This window comes from Setaria viridis, chromosome 3 (genome assembly GCF_005286985.2).
Source record: "Setaria viridis chromosome 3, Setaria_viridis_v4.0, whole genome shotgun sequence".
Classification (NCBI taxonomy): domain Eukaryota; kingdom Viridiplantae; phylum Streptophyta; class Magnoliopsida; order Poales; family Poaceae; genus Setaria; species Setaria viridis.
The window spans coordinates 11,192,988-11,213,152 of NC_048265.2; the positions used below are offsets into that span (position 1 = coordinate 11,192,988).

A 20,165-nucleotide genomic window follows, 5' to 3' on the forward strand; every position below is an offset into this window, starting at 1 on the left:
TTGATGCCCCCAACTAACTAAAGCCATGCGCATAATGCTTGCCTAATGCAAAAATTGGAGAAGATTATTAATTAATCTCTCTAATCACAATTGCTTGAGTCTTCAACAAGAAAATGTGTTTTCCAAATGTAAATTTGACGCTGGTTTCTAATCAAATAATGCTTACAAAATACAATAACTACCTTTTCAACACAACTCTATATACGCGATCCGTGTTTCTGATCTAAATATTTTGAAAGTTTCAACCAAAATATTTTTCAAAAAAAATATTTTGAAAGATGTTGACAGTAAAAATCTCACAGGTTCGACCACAATCTTATCCAACCTGTCAAGAACTATGAGCGGATGGGAACCTTGCATTTGATTCGTTGGAATAGCAGCTTAGTTACATTTGACCATGATAAATAAGCCGTGTTCATGTTATGGAAGTATAAATTCCAAGATCCGTTCCACGCCGGCTGAAGGCAGGTGCGCCGACGGCTTGTACCAGTTGGGGGGGGGGGGATGGCAAGCTTTAGACAAGAAAACTAGCATTTGGTTTCTGAGCAAGCTTTTCTTATGTGCTTGCTTTTGAGGGAGAGGAATTTCCGCTCGCCTAGGCTACCAAGGCGAGGCTTGCTCGCGCTGGCAAGGTGAGGCGAGGCTGGCCCGGATACCAAGCGCGACCTAGGTAACACCCAGTGTGTTGCTATGGGCATACAATAAGAACAAAATAAAAACTAGTAAAAAAACATGCAAAACACCAAGTCATAGCGGATATAAACACAAAAGGAAGATACTAGCCAATCTCTACTACTAAAAACTGCGTTTGGGAAAAATACGGTCCAATTCGTACAAGATGTACATGCTAAGGCAATTGTCACAGTGCCTTGAATTAATCCCCTGCTGCTAAAGCCTCATAGCATTGTGCACACAGCCGCTGAAAAGAAAATGTTTAGCCCAGCGTCTAGATCTGGTAAACTAATCGATTATATATAGACAAGTTGGGCCTAATTGTTTGCATGATACTTGTACAGCTGCTACTTCAAATGTTTTAGGATAACATGTTTGCAGTCAGCAAACACATCACTAATCCACACATGTTCGACCTACCTCATCATTGCAAGGTTACTACTGATACAGATGTCTCAGTGTAGAGCATTTCGTTTAACTGCAAAACCTGATCTGCATGTGCTCTTCTGTCATCAGGGTGTAATCATTTCTTTCATACTTACATACGTGCATTCACAAAGGAAAGCGAATATGGTTCTGGACTGTGGATGTACCTGCCTGCACTACATAAATAATGAAACTCTAGGCAAGAACCAGGAAGAAAATGATCCGACCAAACAAAATAAATCATCACCATAAAGCAATTCTAAATTTAGAGAGGCAAAAATATATCCTGTTTAGGCTGCGCCATATGGTTCACTGAACTTCATGTGCGGAATTCTATATATCCAGACTTTAGAGAATGGTTGTAAGTATACCAAAAGAACTACAATACTTGACTGCTGCGGCATGTAATTGACTGCTCTGTGAAGGAATAAGTTAAAACACATTCCAACTGAAGAAATTGAACTTTCATCAGAGTCTGGAATGTTCATGTTTGGATTGCACACTGAAATTCAGAACTGACTTGAAGCAACACTACATCGAGCTTTACAACTTTCAAATGACCTTTTACAACATAGCCTTGAATCATGCAACTTTTAGGATGTCAATTAAGAGAGATCGTAAGCTGAGTTCAAGGTTAGCAACAGATAACTTCAAGGCTTATCACTGGAACAACTCATCTCTAGCTATACAACACACCACGACAAGAAACAGTACATGCTCGCCAATTAAAAAAACATGGAATATTAGGACTGCTGATCTATCCTTTTGCTTTTGCTAATTTCTGTTGGTTTGATATAATTTTTTGGCATGCCATCCTTTTCAGAAAAAAAACTAAAGGTTGGTTTGAATATAAACTAACAAATGGAATTATCAAGAACTAATTGCATGATTCATAAATGACATGTACTAAAAATATGAAGGCTGAGCTCACACTGATCACTTGTTCCATAACAACTGATAGTATCATTTTCTACATGACTTCAGCAGTTGATTATATCCTTTTGCTGCAAATTTGTGAGCTTATAAGTGCAATGCTTATGGGTTCAAAAAAAAAAAAACTCCTGCCACCACTGCTGCAGTGTAGCTTCACTACACAATGAGGTGCACACGATGTGTGAAATGTCAGATCAAAGTAATCTCAAACTTCTTCCCTAGTTTAAAGAATTTGGTTGCTACATAATAAAGTATTTTTTTAGTAATCTATGGGATGAGCAGAGAGCAGCAGGCATGGCATGCACGCAAGGCAAGGAACAAATTAATCTTCATTTTGCTCAATTTACAATTTCAGCCTAGCTACAATTCCCTAACACATCGATCTCATTCACGAGGCCCTAACACAAGAAGTACCAGTTAGCCACCAGATTCTGAAGTGTGTTCCAAATAATAAAAACTGTTGTAACACAAGACGTCCCTCAATTTTCCAAGGTGGGTATCACAAATCAAGACAGATTTTTAGCATTTTCTAGAGATGTCTAGCATACAAATGGAATGATTGCGTAGCGAGAACGAGGGTAATCTTCAAATTTCTCAAGATACCATTTATGAGTTTGTACAGCGGCAAAGGACAAGTTTGTTACCTGTACAAAAGGAGTCTCAGTGAACCTGCTGTAACGAAAGACACTGAAAGGAACCATATTCAAAAGTTGCTTGGATTCTGAACACCAAAAGCAAAAAAATGTCAGAGAAGCATACCACAAAAAGGTACAGGAACCACACCAAAATGTCTGATCCACCGCGAGCTATCAGCATGCCAAAATAAATTACCTATATGGCAAGATAACAGTAAATGTTAATGACGTACAGATTCCAACCCAAAAGCTCAGTGCCATATTTGAACTGAAGCATAAAACAGCAAAATGTTCAACATCAACATCATTTAGATATTTGACAATGGTGAAATAAATTGTGTTCATAATATAACACTATTATTTTTATCATCTTTCCCCTGTATGGCTGAACTATCATAAAGAGAAATCTATACTGCAGTTGAATCTAGGTTGGTGAGGAGCATAACTGTAGAGAAGTAGATAGGGAAACACCACACACCGTAATGAGGGGGGTGACCTCTATTATATAGCCAATATGGCTTGGAGTACAAGGAATACAATCAAGTGTACATGGAAAGAATAAATACTTCCTAATACATATATGTACTTCCTAATACCCGCCCGCAGTCGTAGCAGGAGGATCACGGACGCAAAGACTGGACCTAAACTAAGTGAACAATGGAGTCGGCAGGCCCTTCATCATGATGTCCGCGAACTGGTGAGAGGACGGCACATGGAGGACCCGGACCTCACCCAAGGCCACCTTCTCACGGACGAAGTGGATGTCAATCTCGATGTGCTTCGTGCGCCGATGATGCACCGGGTTGGCTGTCATGTAGACAACACTCACGTTGTCACAGTAGATAATAGTGGCCGAAGCAAGCGGGACATGAAGCTCCTGAAGAAGTTGGCGAAGCCAGCAACACTCCGCCACAGCATGGGCCACAGCCCTGTACTCTGCCTCAACACCGGAACGAGACACCGTGGTCTGGCGCTTGGAGGACCAAGAAACCAGATTGTCGCCGAGGTATACACAGAAGCCGGAGGTGGAGCGTCGAGAGTCCGGGCAGCCAGCCCAGTCGGCGTCGGAGTAGGCAGTCAGAGACTGAACAGAGCCGGTGCCAATGCGAAGCCCGGAGGAGAGCGTTCCCTTCACATAGCGCAAGACGCGCTTGATCAGGGCAAGGTAGGGCTCGCGCGGGTCATGCATGATGAGGCACACCTGCTGAATCGCATACGCCAGGTCAGGTCGAGTCGGAGTGAGGTACTGAAGAGCCCCAGCAAGACTCCTATACTCAGAGTCGTCCTAGAGCTTGGCGCCGTCATGTGCCAAGAGCTTGGCATGAGTGTCAACAGGAGTCGCTGTGGAGTGATACTCAGCCATGCCAGCACGCTGAAGAAGGTTCAGGGCGTACTGAACAGGCCCTAGGAGGAACGCGTGGCGGAGATGCCGAGGAAGTGGTGAAGATTGCCAAGGTCCGTCATGGCGAACTCGGAGTGGAGACGCCCCATGATGTGCTAGAGGAGAGTCGAGGACGAGGCGGTGAGGACGATGTCGTTGACGTAAAGCAGCAGGTAGGCGATGCTCGGCCCCTCTTTCTTTGTAAACAAAGAGGGAGGTGTCGGAGGTGGAGGCGACGAAGCCGAGCTGTCGAAGAAAGGAGGTGAACCACTGGTACCAAGCCCTCGGGGCCTGCTTCAGACCATATAAGAACTTCTGCAGGAGACAGACGTGGTCTGGGGCGGCGGGGTCAACGAAGCCTGCAGGCTGCTGGCGGTAGACAGTCTCCGCGAGGTGTCCGTGAAGAAACACGTTCTTCACGTCCAGCTGATGGATCGGCCAGGCATGAGAAGTGGCGATGCTGAGGACGGTCCGTATGGTCGCCGATTTGACAACCGGGCTGAAGGTTTCGTCGTAGTCGATGCCATGGCACTGGGAGAAGCCACGAACCACCCAACGCGCCTTGTGCCGGGCGAGGGACCCATCGGCGTGAAACTTATGCCGGAAGATCCACTTGCCTGACACGACATTGGCGCCGGGTGGCCGCGGGACGAGGCGCCAGGTGTCGTTGTCGAGGAGGGCCTGGAACTCGTCGACCATGGCAGCACGCCAGTTGGCATCAGCCAAAGCACTGCGGTAGTTCACCGGGATCGGAGAAGGCGAAGGAGTCGTGGCCGTCAAGCCCCTGTAGTGCACCCGCTGGATGGCCCCAGTCACAGACCGAGTGACAGGGTGCGGTGGAGCAGCAGCGGGTGCCGGAGCTGGAACAGGAGCTGGTGAAGGGGCAGACACTTGCTGCTATGGTAAACACTCGTAGACGAGGTGGAAGTCGCGCTGTAGAGGAGGGAGAACCGGCTAGGGGACCCCGAGGGAGGGAGTAGGGGTGACGCTCGAGGGGGCCGTGCCTGCGGACCTGCTGGTGGATCCGGCGGGCGAGGAGGAGGGCGGTGTCCCACCCATCGAAGGAGCCTGGTACACGGCCAGGCCGTGCACCAGTATGGCGGGGTCGTCATCAGTGATCTCCTGCAAAACAACCGGTGAGGGCTGCGGCTGCTCAACGTCCAAGGACGGAGCGACCGAGGTGGGAGCAGGAGTACCTGAGGGACTTGACAAGAGGAAGTCAAGCTGTGACAGGGGGTAGGGTGGGAAGAGAAGGGAAAAACAGACTCGTCGAAGACAACATGGCGAGAAATAATGACTCGACGAGTGGAGAAGTCAAGGCAGCGGTACCCCTTGTGAGATGAGGGATAACCAATGAAGACACAGGATGTGGAGCGAGGGGCAAGTTTGTGGTGTGCCGTGGCTGAAAGGTTAGGATAGCAAAGACAACCGAATATACGCAAGTGAGAGTACTCGGGAGGCTGTGAATATAGGAGGCGGTAGGGAATATCATTCTAGACGGTGGAGCAGGGGCTCCTGTTCAGAAGATAGGTGGCGGTGGCGAGCGCCTCAGCCCAGTATGAGGTGTCCATAGAAGAGTGAATCAACAAGGTGCGAGTCACATTATTAAGAGTGCGGAGGACACGTTCGGCTTTCCCATTCTATGGAGATGTATATGGACACGAAAGGCGCAAGTGAATGCCTTGCGAAGCCAAGAAGAACGCGAGGGTCCTGTTGACGAACTCGGTGCCATTATCAGCCTGAAGACTCCGGACAGGCAGACCGAACTGTGTAGTGGTATACGCATACAAATTAACAATGTGTGTAGACACGTTAGACTTGTGGACTAGGGGAAAGGTCTAGCAAAAATGATAGTCATCTAAACGACTAGATAGTAGCGGTAACCAGAAACGCTTTATTACAAGCTATGGAGGAATTAAGTCTAAGAGTGTCCATGGCGGCGGGACCCGGATGACCAAGACGAAGATGCCACAAGCTGGAGGAGGTGGCGAGGTCGGCATGGGCAGCTGCTGGTCTAGCGGCGGGTGGGATGGTGTAAAGGTCGCCGGCACTATTGCACCGAAGAATCACGCGTCTGGTCTAGATGTCCTTGACAGAAAAACCAAGAGCGTCAAATTCTATAGTGCAGTTATTGTCCCTAGTAAACTGACGAACACAAATCAGGTTACGGACTAAAGAAGGAGCAATGAGGACATTATTTAGGTGGAACTGTGAAGTGGCGGTGGATAGGGTGGAGTTGCCACAACACGTAATAGGGAGAGTTTGACCGTTGCCTACGGTGATGAAAGAATGAGAGGAAGGTAGGCGAGAGTGAAGTATACCATCAGACGATGCCATGTGGTCGGAGGCACCAGAGTCGACCACCCAGCCGCCGTTCTGCAGGGCCATCTGGTTGAGGGCAGCAACCAAACCGACCTGATCCCACATCGGAGCCGCCAGGGGCGCCTGGAGAGGAGTGTACACCGTGTGTGCCTGGGGCAGCGGGCCTAGGAGTCCGGGGGCAGAGGCGCGCCAGCCGCCCCCACTACCAGATCCATAGCCGCCAACCTGCTGTTGTGCGTCGTAGGGTCCAGTCCCTGGACTGAAACAAAACCACGGACCGGAGGGGCATGGCTAGCCGGTCTGTTGTCCACCATAAGCAGGCTGCTGGAACCGGCCGCCACAGCCCTTCCCGTTCCACTTCTTCTTGTCGCCGCCGCCCTTGTTCTGGTTGAAGGCGCCGCCGTTGCTGCCCTGGACCGAACCATAGGAGGAGCGGCACCCGCCCGGACAGGTAGAGGAGGAAGACGTCGAGCCGGTCAAGATGAGTAGGGCGATGGAGTTGGAGACCTTCTCCTCGTTGGCGAGGCGAACTCCTTCAAGGCCAGCATGTCGCGGGGCTGGGTGAAGCTGGGGAAGCTGACGGTGGAGTTGGCGATGTCGTCAGCAGTGTTGGAGTAGCGTGGGTTGAGGCCACGGAGGAGATTCAGGACAAGCTGGGAGTCCTGAACGGGATGGCCGACGTCGCGGAGGGCGTCGACGAGGGTCTTCATGTGCTGGCAGTACTTGGCGATGGAGGAGTCGCCCTGTGTCATGGAGTGGAAGTCGTGGCTGAGGAAGATCGCCTGGGCCTGCTTGTTGGCATGCCAGAGTCCCTCGATGACGAGCCAGAGATCCCGGGCGGTCTGGTCGTCGTCGGTCATGGCGAGGCTGAGGATGGAGTCGTCAACGGAGCTGAAGAACCAGGAGCGGACGCAGCAATCCGCTTGATCCCAGTCGGGGTCCTGGGGACGAGGCGCCACCGTGCCGTCGATGTGCGACTTGAGTCCGAACTTGCCGCACATAGACTTGAAGAGGGACGCCCACTTAGAGTAGGCGGAGGACTTCATCGTCAACGTCATGGGGACGTGGGACTTGTCAGAGACGGTGGCGTAGGGGTGGACGACAGGCAGCGGTGCCGGGTACAGGAGGAAGCCGCCGCCGTTGCCGGGCGCGTCGCCGGTAGGAAGAGCGCCAGGCGTCGTGGAAGCGATGCCAGCAGGAGGAGGGGCGCCGCCGGTAGGAGGAGCCGTGGGTTGGGCCAGCAGGATGTTGGCATTCGGCTGGGCCTGCAAGGAGCCGCCGGCGTTGTCAACGCCAGAATCGGCGCTGGTGGAGGAGGGGGACATGGCGCAGCGCTGGAGGAGGCGCGGCAGAAGGTGGGCGCACGTGCGGGGATCGCACGACGATCAGGTGCAGAGGGGGGGGGGGGGGGGGGCGGCGGCGCGGCAGAAGGGGCGCCGCTAAAGGGTGGCGGGTCGCGAGGGAGGCGCGAGAGAAGGGAAGGCCCATGATCTAATCTCATGATACTATGTAGGGAAGTAGATAGGGAAACACCACACACCCTAATGGGGGGTGACCTCTATTATATAGCCAATATGGCTTGGAGTACAAGGAATACAATCAAGTGTACATAGAAAGAATAAATACTTCCTAATACACATATGTACTTCCTAATAATAACGTATTTGATGTGATGAGAAGTCTGACTGACATTACATCACATAGAGCTGCAGTGTAAACCTAAACAAACCTGTATAAACACAGGAAATTCCTCTGTTTGATAGCCCCCCCCCCCCCCCCCCCCCTCATCATATAATAGGGAACCCATCCCAGGCTCCCAGGCCCTATAAGTTCAGCAAATATAAAGTTTATTTATTGGTTAGCCTACTCTCACTTGAGATAATTATTTTAGCACTGTAATGGGATTTTCTATATTCATCAGTATGTGCAATATTCTGAATATTAATGAAGGGAGTAGGAACTTACTAGTTCAGCAAGGTAATGAGGGCAAGAAACGCAACTAAACCAGTCACCGCACGGAATTACATATTCATCTGAATTTTTGTGTTCACGCAATGATCCCTGTCAAGGTAGAAAAATAAACAATGAAATCCAAAAGCATAAATAACTCTGCAAAACTGTCTCATAGAAGTTTGAATACTGTTATCAATATCTAATAACCTTCATCGTTATACATTAAACAATTATTGTTTGCCATTTCAACATTGCCATAGTTTATACATATCCGTTGCTGTTGTATATTGTTCACATTTGCAACAAACAAATAACTAGTAGATTTAGGGTTCTACATATGTTAAAGAGAAGTGAAAATGGACAAGAGTTGCATGGCACCAGATCTGATGGATGGAGCCCCAGATGAAAATAACAGCACCGATCCACTGGCACCACCCCAACTTTAGAAGAGGCTTCAAGAGATGTGACGGGTCAATTACTAGGTCTGGCATTCTTGATCGACCCTTTACTATGAACTCAGCTAATTGATATCAAGATACTGCATTTCTTTAGGAAGACAAGTAGCAAGTGATAAAGGAGCAGCCATATAGTAGCTGGCAGGGGGGGGGGAACAATATGTCATTCCAAAAGACTAATGCAATAAAAAAGGTCAGTGCAATGACACTTGTTCAAACAAATCCTAGTCTAAATTTTCCATGGTTTGTGTATGATAGGGCTAGTAAACTGAAGGCTTTATTGATGATAATGGTGCAGCAGTAGATCACGTTCGCCCTCCCTAGGAGGCTACGAACAGATTGATTCTACTCTGCTTACCTCTCATCTACTATGGCTCGGCTTATATGAGTGCCGGCCACTACAAATCTCAACTAACTCCTCTAATCCTTATCTTAAGCCTAACAAACTACTGACCCAGCTAACAAACTAAATCAGGCGCCTACTCAGCCACTAGAGGCTGTTGGCGCCCTCTTCCTCTTGCTATAGACTTTCCCAACAAAGGCGTCCACAACACTTCCTCCCTCCTTTCGAAACAGCTCATCCTCGAGCTGGAAGTCTGGATAAGTGGATTGGAACTCTTCCAACCGCTCCCAAGTAGAATCAGCAGCACTCTGACCAAGCCAATGCACCAGGACTTCCCAGACACCACGGTTGAGGCGGGCACGGTGAACTTTATCAGGTCCAGGAACAGCATGACTGTGCACAATGGTAGGCATGGGAGCAATGGCAGTCGGGGCCTCGCCATGGAAAGGCTTCAAGAACACCACGTGGAACACATTGTGGATGCGCGCCTTGGCAGGAAGCTGGAGACGATAGGCGATAGAGCCAATGCACACCAGCACCTGGAAAGGCTCGTAATAGCGAGGAGCCAGCTTGGCATTTTGGGCATTCTTGATGGACGACGCCGCGTGCTGGTGAAGACGAAGCCAGCCAGTCACCCACAACAAAAGTTACATCCCGATGTGTCGTATCATTCTGCTGCTTCATAATGCCTTGCGCTTGGAGGAGCCGTTCCCGAACAGCAGCCAAGAACACATCCCTCTCAATGAGCTGGCTGTCCAGGGACGCCACCCGTGACAGACCGGGCTGATAAGCGGCCAAAGTGGGAGGCGACCGACCATACACCACCTCAAACGGTGTTGCCTTGAGGGCTGTCTGGTAGGACGAGTTACAGCAGAACTCGGTCCATGGCAGCCACCGCAGCCAACTCCTCGGACGATCGCCGGCGAGGCAACGAAGGTAGATGCTCAACACCCAATTACTGAGCTCAGACTGACCGTTTGTTTGTGGGTGGAAAGCGGAGCTGAGACGCAGTGTGAAGACCAGGTCCCTATCGCTGATAATGGAACATGGCAACCCATGAAACCGTACAATCTAATTGAAGAATGCCTGGGCAACCGATGTGGCGTTGTAAGGATGGCCGAGGGTGATGAAATGCGTGTACTTGGAGAATTTGTCCACCATCGTGAGAACCACTGATTTGCCGCTCACCTTGGAAAGCCTTCAACGAAATCCATGGCGATGTCAGCCTAGACAGTGTGGGGAACATCCAGCGGCTGCAGCAGGCCAGCAGGGTGCAAATGCTCCGTCTTGTTCCGCTGGCAGACGGCGAAGCCCCGCACGAAGTCGCGGATGCGTTTGCTATCTTGTGGGCTGTACAAGGAGGCGCGTAGGTGATGGAACGTCTTCTGGACGCCTTCATGACCAGCGCCGTGCGCTGTGTGCAAGAGCTGCGGCCAGAGCGCCGAAGAGTCGGGAACGAAGAGGCAGCCACGGTGCATGAAGAACCCGTCAACGACGGACCAGTTTGCTCCAGCAAGGCCTTGGTCAATCTCTTGGCACTTGGCGACGATATATGGCAGCTTGTCAGCCTCCCGTCGAAACTCGTGGAACAGATCGAAGTCCGGACGGGAGAGGACGCAAGCTACCATGGCTGCAGCGTCCTCCTCGCGGCGTGACAAGGCATCAGCAGCCGCGTCCTGGCGTCCTGGTCTGTATTCTACCGTGAAGTCATAGCCGAAGAGCTTGCTGACCCAAGTGTCCTAGGGAATGGTGGAAAGGCGCTGGTCCAGGAGAAACTTCAGGGCAAAATGGTCGGTGCGGACGGTGAATGGCCGTGCCCAGACGTACGGCCGCCAATGGCGCACAGCTTTGACCAAGCCGATGAGCTTACGCTCGTAGGCCGCTAGCTTGGCATGCTGTGGAGCCACTGCACGACTGAAGAACGTGATCGGCCCCTCGCCCTAGTGGAGGATGGCGCCGAAGTCAGAGCCAGAAGCGTCGCAGTCGATGAAGAACGGCGCCGTGAAGTCAGGCAACTGGAGGACCGGACCAGACGTGAGTGCTGCTTTGAGCGCGTTGAAGGCGGTGGTGGCGGCGTCGGTCCAGCAGAAAGCCTCTCGCTTAAGGAGGGTTGTTAGGGGCAAGCGATGACGCCATAGTTGTGGATGAAACGGCGGTAGTAGCCCGTGAGGCCGAGGAAACCGCGCAGAGCGCGGACTGACCGCGGCGTTGGCCAACCTTGTACTGCCTCGATTTGTGCCGGGTCCATGGCCACGCCGTCCTTGGAGATGAAGTGGCCCAGGTATTCCACCCGACGCTCTGTGAACGAGCACTTGGAGCGCTTCAGGAACAAGCTGTGGGCACGCAGGGTGGTCAAGACCGCTCGGATGTGTTGCAGATGCTCGGCGAGGGATGTGTTGTAGATCAAAATGTCGTCGAAGAACATGAGCACAAAGCGACGCTGGAAGGGGCGAAGAACCTCATTCATGAGAGATTGGAACGTCACCGGGGCATTTGTCAAGCCGAAGGCCATGACCACAAACTCAAAGTGGCCGTGGTGAGTCCGGAACGCCGTCTTGTGAATGTCATCATCGTGCATCCGGACTTGGTGATAGCTGTGCGAAGGTCAAGTTTGGTGAAGTAGGTGGTGCCGTTGAGCTCGTCCAGTAGTTCGTCGACGACGGGGATGGGGAACATGTCGCGCACCGTCTTGGCGTTGAGGGCGCGATAGTCGACGCAGAATCGCCAAGAGCCATCCTTCTTGCGCACGAGGAGGACCGGTGACGAGAACACCGAAGTGCTGAGGCGAATGAGGCCCTGTTGCAGCATCTCTGCACACTGGCGCTCGAGCTCATCTTTGAGCAGCTAGGGGTAGCAGTAGGGGCGGACCGCGACCGGCGAAGTGTCTAGGAGGAGATGGATCCGGTGATCACAGGGCCGAGCTGGAGGCAGCAAGGATGGCGGGGTGAAGACGTCACTGAACTTGGCGAGGAGCAGTTGGAGGAAGTCCAGGCGTTCGATGACGTGAAGGGCCGGATCCCTGGATGCTATGACGCCGATCCATAGGATGTGATGGTCCTGTCGCCAGAACACCATGGTCTAGCGCTCAAAGTCCCAAAGGATGGGGCCCAGGGACTTAGAGCCAGTGGCAGCCCAGCACAAGCTTGTAGTCGGTGAGGGGGAGGACGAACAGGTCGATGAAGAATCCCTCATTGCCAATGCTGACAGGAACGACGACGCAGACTCCGGCGCATGGGACGCGATCCCCATTGGCGACCCCCACGGTGAGGCCGGGGCATGTCGCAAGCTGGAGGCTGAGGCGGCGGGCTGTGTCCATGGCGATGAATGAATGCGTAGACCCCGAATCCATGAGGGCCCGAAGGGAGGCGCCGGCGATGGAGGTGGCCAGGTGCATGGTGTCCGCTGTCTTGATTCCGGTGAGGGCGTGGAGGGAGATCTCGACATCATCGGTAGAAGCCGGCTCCGTCTCCATGGCGCGTGTGAGCGGTGCGTTGTCATCAAGCTCCATCAGGTACAGGCCCTTCATCGTTCAATTGTGATCCCTGGAGAACTTCTCGGGGCAATTGAAGCAGAGGCCTTCCACCCGGCGCTAGGCCATCTCCTGCGGCGTCAAGCGCTTGAAACGCGCGCCTGCTGGAGGGGCGGTCTTGGTTGGGGCGAGTGGAGTTGACGGCGCCGTCTTGGCACCTGGCGGCGGCGTCTGGGAACCAGTCAGGGCGTGAAACGGGCGTGACCGGACCGTGGGGTTGGCGCGGGCGGTGGAGCGGGCCGCAGTGCCATCGTCATCGTCGTCCAGCTGCAGGCGGCGCTCGAAGGCCCGAGCGAGCCCCATAGCGTCGTTGAGGGTGGCCGGGTGCTGGAGCTCGACATCGGTCTGCAGCGGGTTGCGTAGGCCACCGGTGAAGAGATCGATTTGATCTTGCTCCTGGAGAGTGTGACAGCGGGGGAGCAGGGAAGGAACTATGCCTTGTACTCCTCCACTGTCCCGGTGCGGCGAAGCTTCATGAGAGCGCCGAGCGGATTGCTGCGCATCGGAGGACCGAACGCCCGTTGCACCTTGTCAACGAACTCCGGCCATGTGGGGGTGCCATGGTTCTGCTCCAGGCGGTAATACCAGTCCTAGGCGGCACCTTCCATGTAGAAAGAGGCGAGCTAGACGTGCTCGTCGTCCGATGTGCGGTCCACGCGGAAGAATTGTTCCGCCTTGTAGAACCAAAGGACCAGGTCTGTGAAGTGCGAGAAGCGGAGCTTGTGTTTGGCGTGCTCACGCGGTGGCGGAGGAGGCGGGGCGGTGAGGGTGCCGCTATGGGAGGCGCCGGAGGAGTGGTGGTCGGACTGCAATCTGTTGACCGCCACGTTGAGGCGGCTCTGGTCGCCCTTGATTGTGGACATCTCGGACTTGATGGCGAAGAGGTCAGCGAGGATGGTTTCCAGGGCGTGCTTCAGATCATCACCCATGGTGGTGGTGGAGCAGTGGGTTTAGCGGCGCGTAGGGGAGTTGTGTGGTGGTGGGCGAGGTGGCGGCAGCAGACAGAGGCCAAGGAAAGTCCCGTCTGATACCAGATGATAGGGCTAGTAAACTGAAGGCTTTATTGATGATAATGGCGCAGCAGTAGATCACGTTCGCCCTCCCTAGGAGGCTTTGAACAGATTGATTCTACTCTGCTTACCTTTCCTCTACTATGGCTCGGCTTATATGAGTGCCGGCCACTACAAATCTCAACTAACTCCTCTAATCCTTATCTTAAGCCTAACAAACTACTGACCCAGCTAACAAACTAAATCAGGCACCTACTCAGCCACTAGAGGCTGTTGGCGCCCTCCTGCTGTAGACTTTCCCAACAAAGGCGTCCACAACAGTGTAATCCTCTAGGTAATATCACCATTACAACAAAGGTGTAACTTCAAGTATTACTCAAAAGAAAGCCAACCATAAATCTTAACCCTTATGAGTTGCTATTAGCAGCAATGCGTTTGGTTATTTTATGTGCCATCCGCTAAAGGATTGTATTGCTGATTCATCCCTTGTACGTAATTGCATGTTTTGTGGATAAGATGTGCACGAGCTGCTGCAATGTAGAGAAGAACTTTCATGTGAAGGGAAGAAAATGAGGGAATATGAAGTCAACTTGGCATGCCTCAGCAAGATTTACATGATAAAGAAATAGAGAAAGCCAAAAGGCACGATGTAACTTACAAAAGACCCGTGAGATATCCCATGATGTGCATCCAAGCTGTAGGGCTGTAGTGGAATACATGTTCAGTCTCATACAGGCGTCTCAGACCTGAACTTCCATCAATATAAGTACAAATACAGTCCGCCAGACACGATATTTGTGTTCCATGGGGCGTGGTGACCAGAAATTTGCCAAAGAGAATGAATTGGAACTACCAACAAGATGGCGAGCAATCATGGAGTAACTCGATGGCTCCGGCATCAAAGGTGTCATTTTCATGTATGCATAGAACCATATTGCAAGTAGCAAGCTTGTCGTCACAACCACACCCACCACGTAAAAATGCAAGAAGAATTTTTGTGGAACAGTGAACCTCTGCACTTTTGGAGAAGAATTGTAAGTTTGAGCTTCTGAGAGTAGCAAAATTTTGATGTGCAAAAGAAACTGTTCAAGGAAAATTGATGTTAAATCTAACTGCTGATACTATGCAGTATAAAATTTTTGTCATGGAACTCATTCAGCACATGGTTTGAATATACAATATAGTCGAACTATCGTAACTAAACCTCAAAATTGACATAATAATTGCATTGCTAGTTAAAAGAAGCTAATTACCATGTTTTAGAAGCGCATGTCTTAGGAGTGATCCCTAATTTACAGGCCACAAATTGTATAATGCAGAAACTTCTCGAATACAAACTACATTAAGTCAAACTTTTACCAGTTTTACACTGCTATTCTATAAACAATCAGGTTCTAGCAGCAGGAGCACAGTATTTTGCAAGGCAATACCACCACATACCATCAAAGCAATCTACATCAGCTTGAAACTCTATCAGATTTGATCTGCTATCCTGCAGCAACTCAGCTATGTAGTAACAGGGGCATGGTAATCTGTCAAGGCACCACCTCTAACGAAAAAATTCCCACTCTTCCCCTCCACCAGCAGCCTGATATCCCGTGACACAGTTATATTTAGTTCGGAAGAAGAACCGTATTTGTCGACAGTGCAAAATAGCTTCTGGAGTTGACAACTAATCCACGATTAAGCTTGGACATATCTATGCTTCTAAAGAAAAAACACCATAACCAAGCGGAAATCAGCGTGAACATGAGGCGAAGCATCGACAGTTCCGCCAGAAATCGTACCTGCTTGGACGAGGACGAGGAGGCGGCCCTGACGGTCTTGCCGCGGGAGGAGAAGGTGCAGAGCAGTTGCTGGAGGAGGCGGCCGCCGGCAGCCGCGGGGATCGGCAGCGCGGCGGCGGCAATGGGGAGGGTGGCGGCGAGCCAGGCGAGGCACAGGAGGGACTGGAGCGTGGGTCCGCCTCCCATCTCCATTTGAACGCCGCCACGAAGCGCGGCGCGGAGACTAGGGCCCGCGCAGGCAGGGGTCTCTGGAGGCGGCGACACGGCGCGGCGGAGGCGGGGAGGAGGGAGCAGTTGGGGCTGAAAAGAGATGACTCTGGCTGGGTAATTCTCTTGAGCAGACAATATCATTTCCCTTTTCATGAGGCTTATCTTTTGAGAAAGCCAAGAGTTGATCTTTAAAAATATTATTACAGGGACCAACCAGAGATGATCTTTTTACTTCTTCTGTATACATCGGTTTTGGACATTTGCAGATGTAAACAGAGAATCGTTTCGACTTGCAATTTCTTCAGTGGCTTTCAGAGGACATTCTTCTCTGAATGTACATCTGCAGTGGCTTTCAGAGAACATTTCTTCTTTGGTTTCGTTGTACATTCAGCAGCCAAACTTTGCTCTCAAATTAACAACATCAGCAATATCCTCTCAAATTGACACGTTGAGTAATCTTAGTTCACAGTACTCCAATGATCACAGTTCATGGAACTTCTGTAACTCAAATTCACAATTTAGTAACAATCCCAATTCACGTCAATTACAGTCTGAATTTGTCATGTCTTTTTGTGCCCCTTCTTACTGCTGTTTCTACAAAACTGAAATCAAAACACCCGCCAAAGGCAAGGCAAGCATGAAGCAGCAGAGCAGCCATCCGAGAAGATTCGACGGCTCAGCCGCGCATTGTGTTTATCTCTCAGAAGGCTTTGGCGTCGAAAATTGATCGCCGAATGGAACGCAAAATGAGGTTTGAACGAATATATGCCAACTTCATTTCTTCCATCAGCAGCGCAGCAGAGTCAAAACAACACCCTTACCAGCAAAAGTAGCTGTTAAAAACTATAACAGGCTGGGCAGTTTGACTCACTAGCAGAAGTAAGCGAGGGCCAGCTCAGGAGCCACAGCCCCAACCGACCAAACACTTTCTTTGATATAACTCTGAAGTCAACTCTAGAAGCTATTGTTTTGCCTTCGTAACACTTCCTTTCCTTCGTGCAAACAGCAGCTTCTGACTTGTGGCCTGCAGGCAAAACAATGCTATCTGCGTGTTTGACTTTGGAGGAGTAGGCTGACCGATGCAGTTTCTTCAGGTTTTCTATCAACATTTGTGCAATGGCAACGTCCCAATGTCATTTGTTAAATGTTTGACCAACCATGAGCAGTCGCATACACGGATACGCTGAACCACTGGCATGTACTATGAGCTGTGTCAACCATTTTTATACTGTGGGACTGGGATGTGAACAATGCAGATCATCGATGCCTCATCTTCTTGTAGTTTGCAATCCTCACCATATCGCACAAGAGACAAGAGCATCGCATCTCAATTCTCACATGCTGCTATGCCGTATCACATCACATTTCTACGGCACTTATAAATCTCGTCAGCATTTCTACATCACATTTTCATGGCTTGAATAGCACTTCTTTTTTAGTGACGGTAGTTTGAATAGCTGGATGTATATGCTAATCGAAGGTTATTTATACCTAAATGCATATTGGCGCATACTCCCTCCGTTCTTAAAAATATGGCGTTTAAAACAAGCAAATTAGTTCATTGTTTACAGTAACTAATTAGCTTGTCATAAACGTGATGGCTTTCTTCATCTTTCTTTGATCTTTGGTTTGCAGGCAGAAGCAACCAAGCTTCAGAGCTACTGATCAAGTACAGCAACTAGAGCTACAAGTAATGGCTTGTGGCTGGCACCACTTGAGAGTAAGTAAGCGAGCTGCCTGTTGCAAACTCTTTTTTTACAGCAATGCCTGAACTTGGACATGGTTTTTGAAGCAAGTACAGCAAGTGGCTGTAGGATACGCCTTTCTGTCGCGACCTCCCATAGCGGGTAAAGCGCTGGTCTTGCCGACCCTAGGTAATTAAAAAGGAACAGCGTGTTTGGAGCCGACCCCAATTTGTACTAATCTAAGTTGATCCATGTTCTAAACAAAGCGTCCTAAACGCTCGTTTCAGGTTGAAGTGTTGAAGCGATCCAATGCAAGAACAGCACTAGGCACTCTGCTTGCCACTTTGTCAGAGTCAGGACTTGCTTTAAGGTCACTACAAATTGTGCCAGCAATTGTCTGATGCAACAAAAAAAATCTTTTCCTCTTGGCAAAAAGATCATTTGGTTTATGGCGTGCATCATGCTCATGGAGAAAACAGAATTTTAAGCAAAATTTAGTGCCTAGAAGTTTGCTGAAACATCTGAACGCCCTTAGTGGCCATGCACAAACTGGCATGTTCAGTTGGTACAATTTTATAATCCGTGCCTAGTCATTCACGTTAGAAAACACTTTCAGTTCAACCATCTAGTCAGTTGCCAATGCTGAAGATAAGGACGTATATGTGCACCTGACAAGATCTGCCAGGCTTTTGTTCGCAATGAGCTGTGCATCTCAAAACTTAGAATTCAAGAATGGGGGGCAGGTCATTTGCAGCTCAGTGCTGCTAGTATATGCAAGTACCTTGAAGCTTCTCATTTAGTTGTGGTCCAGTGCTTGCTGCTCACTGTACCTAGCTAGTCTTTGTTTCTTGAAAGATTACCTAGTTGTACTATTAGGCTATTACCTAATTGTTGCACAGATTTTTATGATGCGTTTTTTGTAGTTTGAGTCTGCATTTTGATTGCTGCTGGAAAACTAAAAGTACCAAACGGGGCAACTTGTCAACTTGATGATTTATTTACCAATTGGTAACTTGTCTAAGGAATCTATTCTTTCAAAAAATAAAGTTGGGAGGAATCTGGATGCTCGTTACTAGTCGTTGAAAGTGAAGAGTGCCACCTGAAAACTGGGAAGTATGCTATGTGTTAATGTGGATTATTAGAAGTGTCGTTTGCAAACATTACTCAAACGCCCTGAAAAAATTGTACTAAACTGCAATGATGCTTTTTTTCAGAGATAGCATCCAGCATTGCAATCATATCTTTAGAATTAGTAGTATGTGTATCTTCCTTGTTTGGTTGTGTTCACAAAGCTTTTTTTTTGTCGCATGCAAGTTGCTTTATCTGGATGTCAGTGCAAACTCCAGACCTTCGGATGGTTACATATTCAAGATTGCTGAAACAGCTGTTTTAAAAGTGACTCTGAATGCAAGACAAAAAGGTAGATACCAAAAGACAACTTTTTTTCTTATCTTGCATTTCTTACAGAGCAAATACACATGATAACAGCTAGCAGCACATCCTTGCCATTGTAGGACTTAGGAGTAACAACCACTAACACAACACGAGATGTTAAGGATGGAGATCGTCAGTAGCTACCCGAGACCTACCCTATGTACATCAAAGAATCGTCAATCCTAGTTCCTAAAACCCAGAAACTGTAAGATCAAAGCAACAGCAACACCTAGAGTGAGTCAATGGCTAGGGAAGAACAGCAAGCACCGCAGCAGATCAGTCATGGTAGCAGAGGAGCATGACGACGCATCGCCGGATGATGTAGAGCCTGGCCTTCTGCTCCCTCAGCACCCTGCTGAGTCCTCCTCCCCTGCGCTTCCCCTGGCTCCATGGCTTATTCATCCTGGCCGAATGAACAGAGGCTCTGTGGGGAGCTGTGAGCTGGAGTGCTCTGCACCACTACTACTGCTGGATCTGCTTCTGCAATGGCGTGGTCAAGTGAGGGCATCTGGCAGGCTTATATAGGAGAGGCCAAGGCTCACATCTCTGCGTTCCATTGCCGCCCCCATCGCCTACTTGTGCTTATCATAAACAACGTCTTGGAAGGGGCATATACCCCTTCTTGGAAGTGGGAGGCTGCCGCGCTCCGGCTTCCGCCTACAGACTACAGCGGTTAGGGGGTAGGAGCAACTCCAGCACACCAGCCTCCTACTCTAGTAAGGTTATGTAAAAAAACGCACTCTAGCAAATTTTTTACTTGGCTCCTATCCCCCTTCACCCTCTATGTATAGGGTCCTTCAGGGAGCCCTCTATCTATGCGGGTTATTTCTAAAGTTGAAGATATTTTTACGGTCTAAAAAAATAAAGAACCCATTTAATTTTTAAGAGCTTTAGTTTGAAGGCTGCTGCTGGAGGACTATTTTTAAAGTTGGAGATATTTTTGCGGTCAAAAAAATAGAGAACTCATTTAATTTTTAGAAGCTTTAGTTTTAGTTTGAAGTTTGAAGGCTGTTACTGGAGTTGCTCTCAGCCCAAATGAGTCATCCCGTCAAGTGGCACGAATTTTGATGACGCTCTAGGGGACAACGCCTCTGGAGCATGTAGACCAACGGTCCCGCTTGACACCGAATCGATGCCGCAATTAGGAGGATTCGATTTCCAGATGTGCCTGCAGGTAGCTCCCCTTCCCTTCCTCTGGGATTCATTCATGTCCTGCTAGATATTCCTAACCGATATGCTAGTGGCTATTACTTGAAATGATTCCATGGAGATGGCGGCATGGCGGCAGGAGTAGGCTAGTAGGCAGGCTGCCTTCGTCTGCGGAACTGTCTTGGTCGGCTGCACACGGTGCACGCTATCCTGGTTGAGCACTCAACTTGGAAGTTTTTTA

At 49.7% G+C, this 20,165-nt stretch overlaps 1 protein-coding gene and 2 pseudogenes across 1 annotated transcript; all 3 read right to left on the bottom strand.

Annotated features, from left to right (window-relative positions):
• Positions 1-774: 774 nt before the first annotated feature.
• LOC117850482 (polyprenal reductase 1-like) lies at positions 775-15,812 on the bottom strand (annotated as a pseudogene).
• LOC140222355 (uncharacterized) lies at positions 3,127-8,125 on the bottom strand (annotated as a pseudogene).
• A 2,950-nt stretch (positions 15,813-18,762) lies between the features above and the next one.
• LOC140222099 (small polypeptide DEVIL 4-like) lies at positions 18,763-19,281 on the bottom strand. The gene has a single exon (XM_072292294.1). It carries the CDS (start codon positions 19,175-19,177, stop codon positions 19,052-19,054), a length of 126 nt encoding a protein of 41 aa, XP_072148395.1. The 5' UTR covers positions 19,178-19,281; the 3' UTR covers positions 18,763-19,051.
• Positions 19,282-20,165: the final 884 nt, after the last annotated feature.

Coding starts and splice junctions, on each gene's coding strand:
- LOC140222099 (XM_072292294.1), bottom strand. CDS start 19,177: ATGAATAAGCCATGGAGCCAGGGGAAGCGCAGGGGAGGAGGACTCAGC.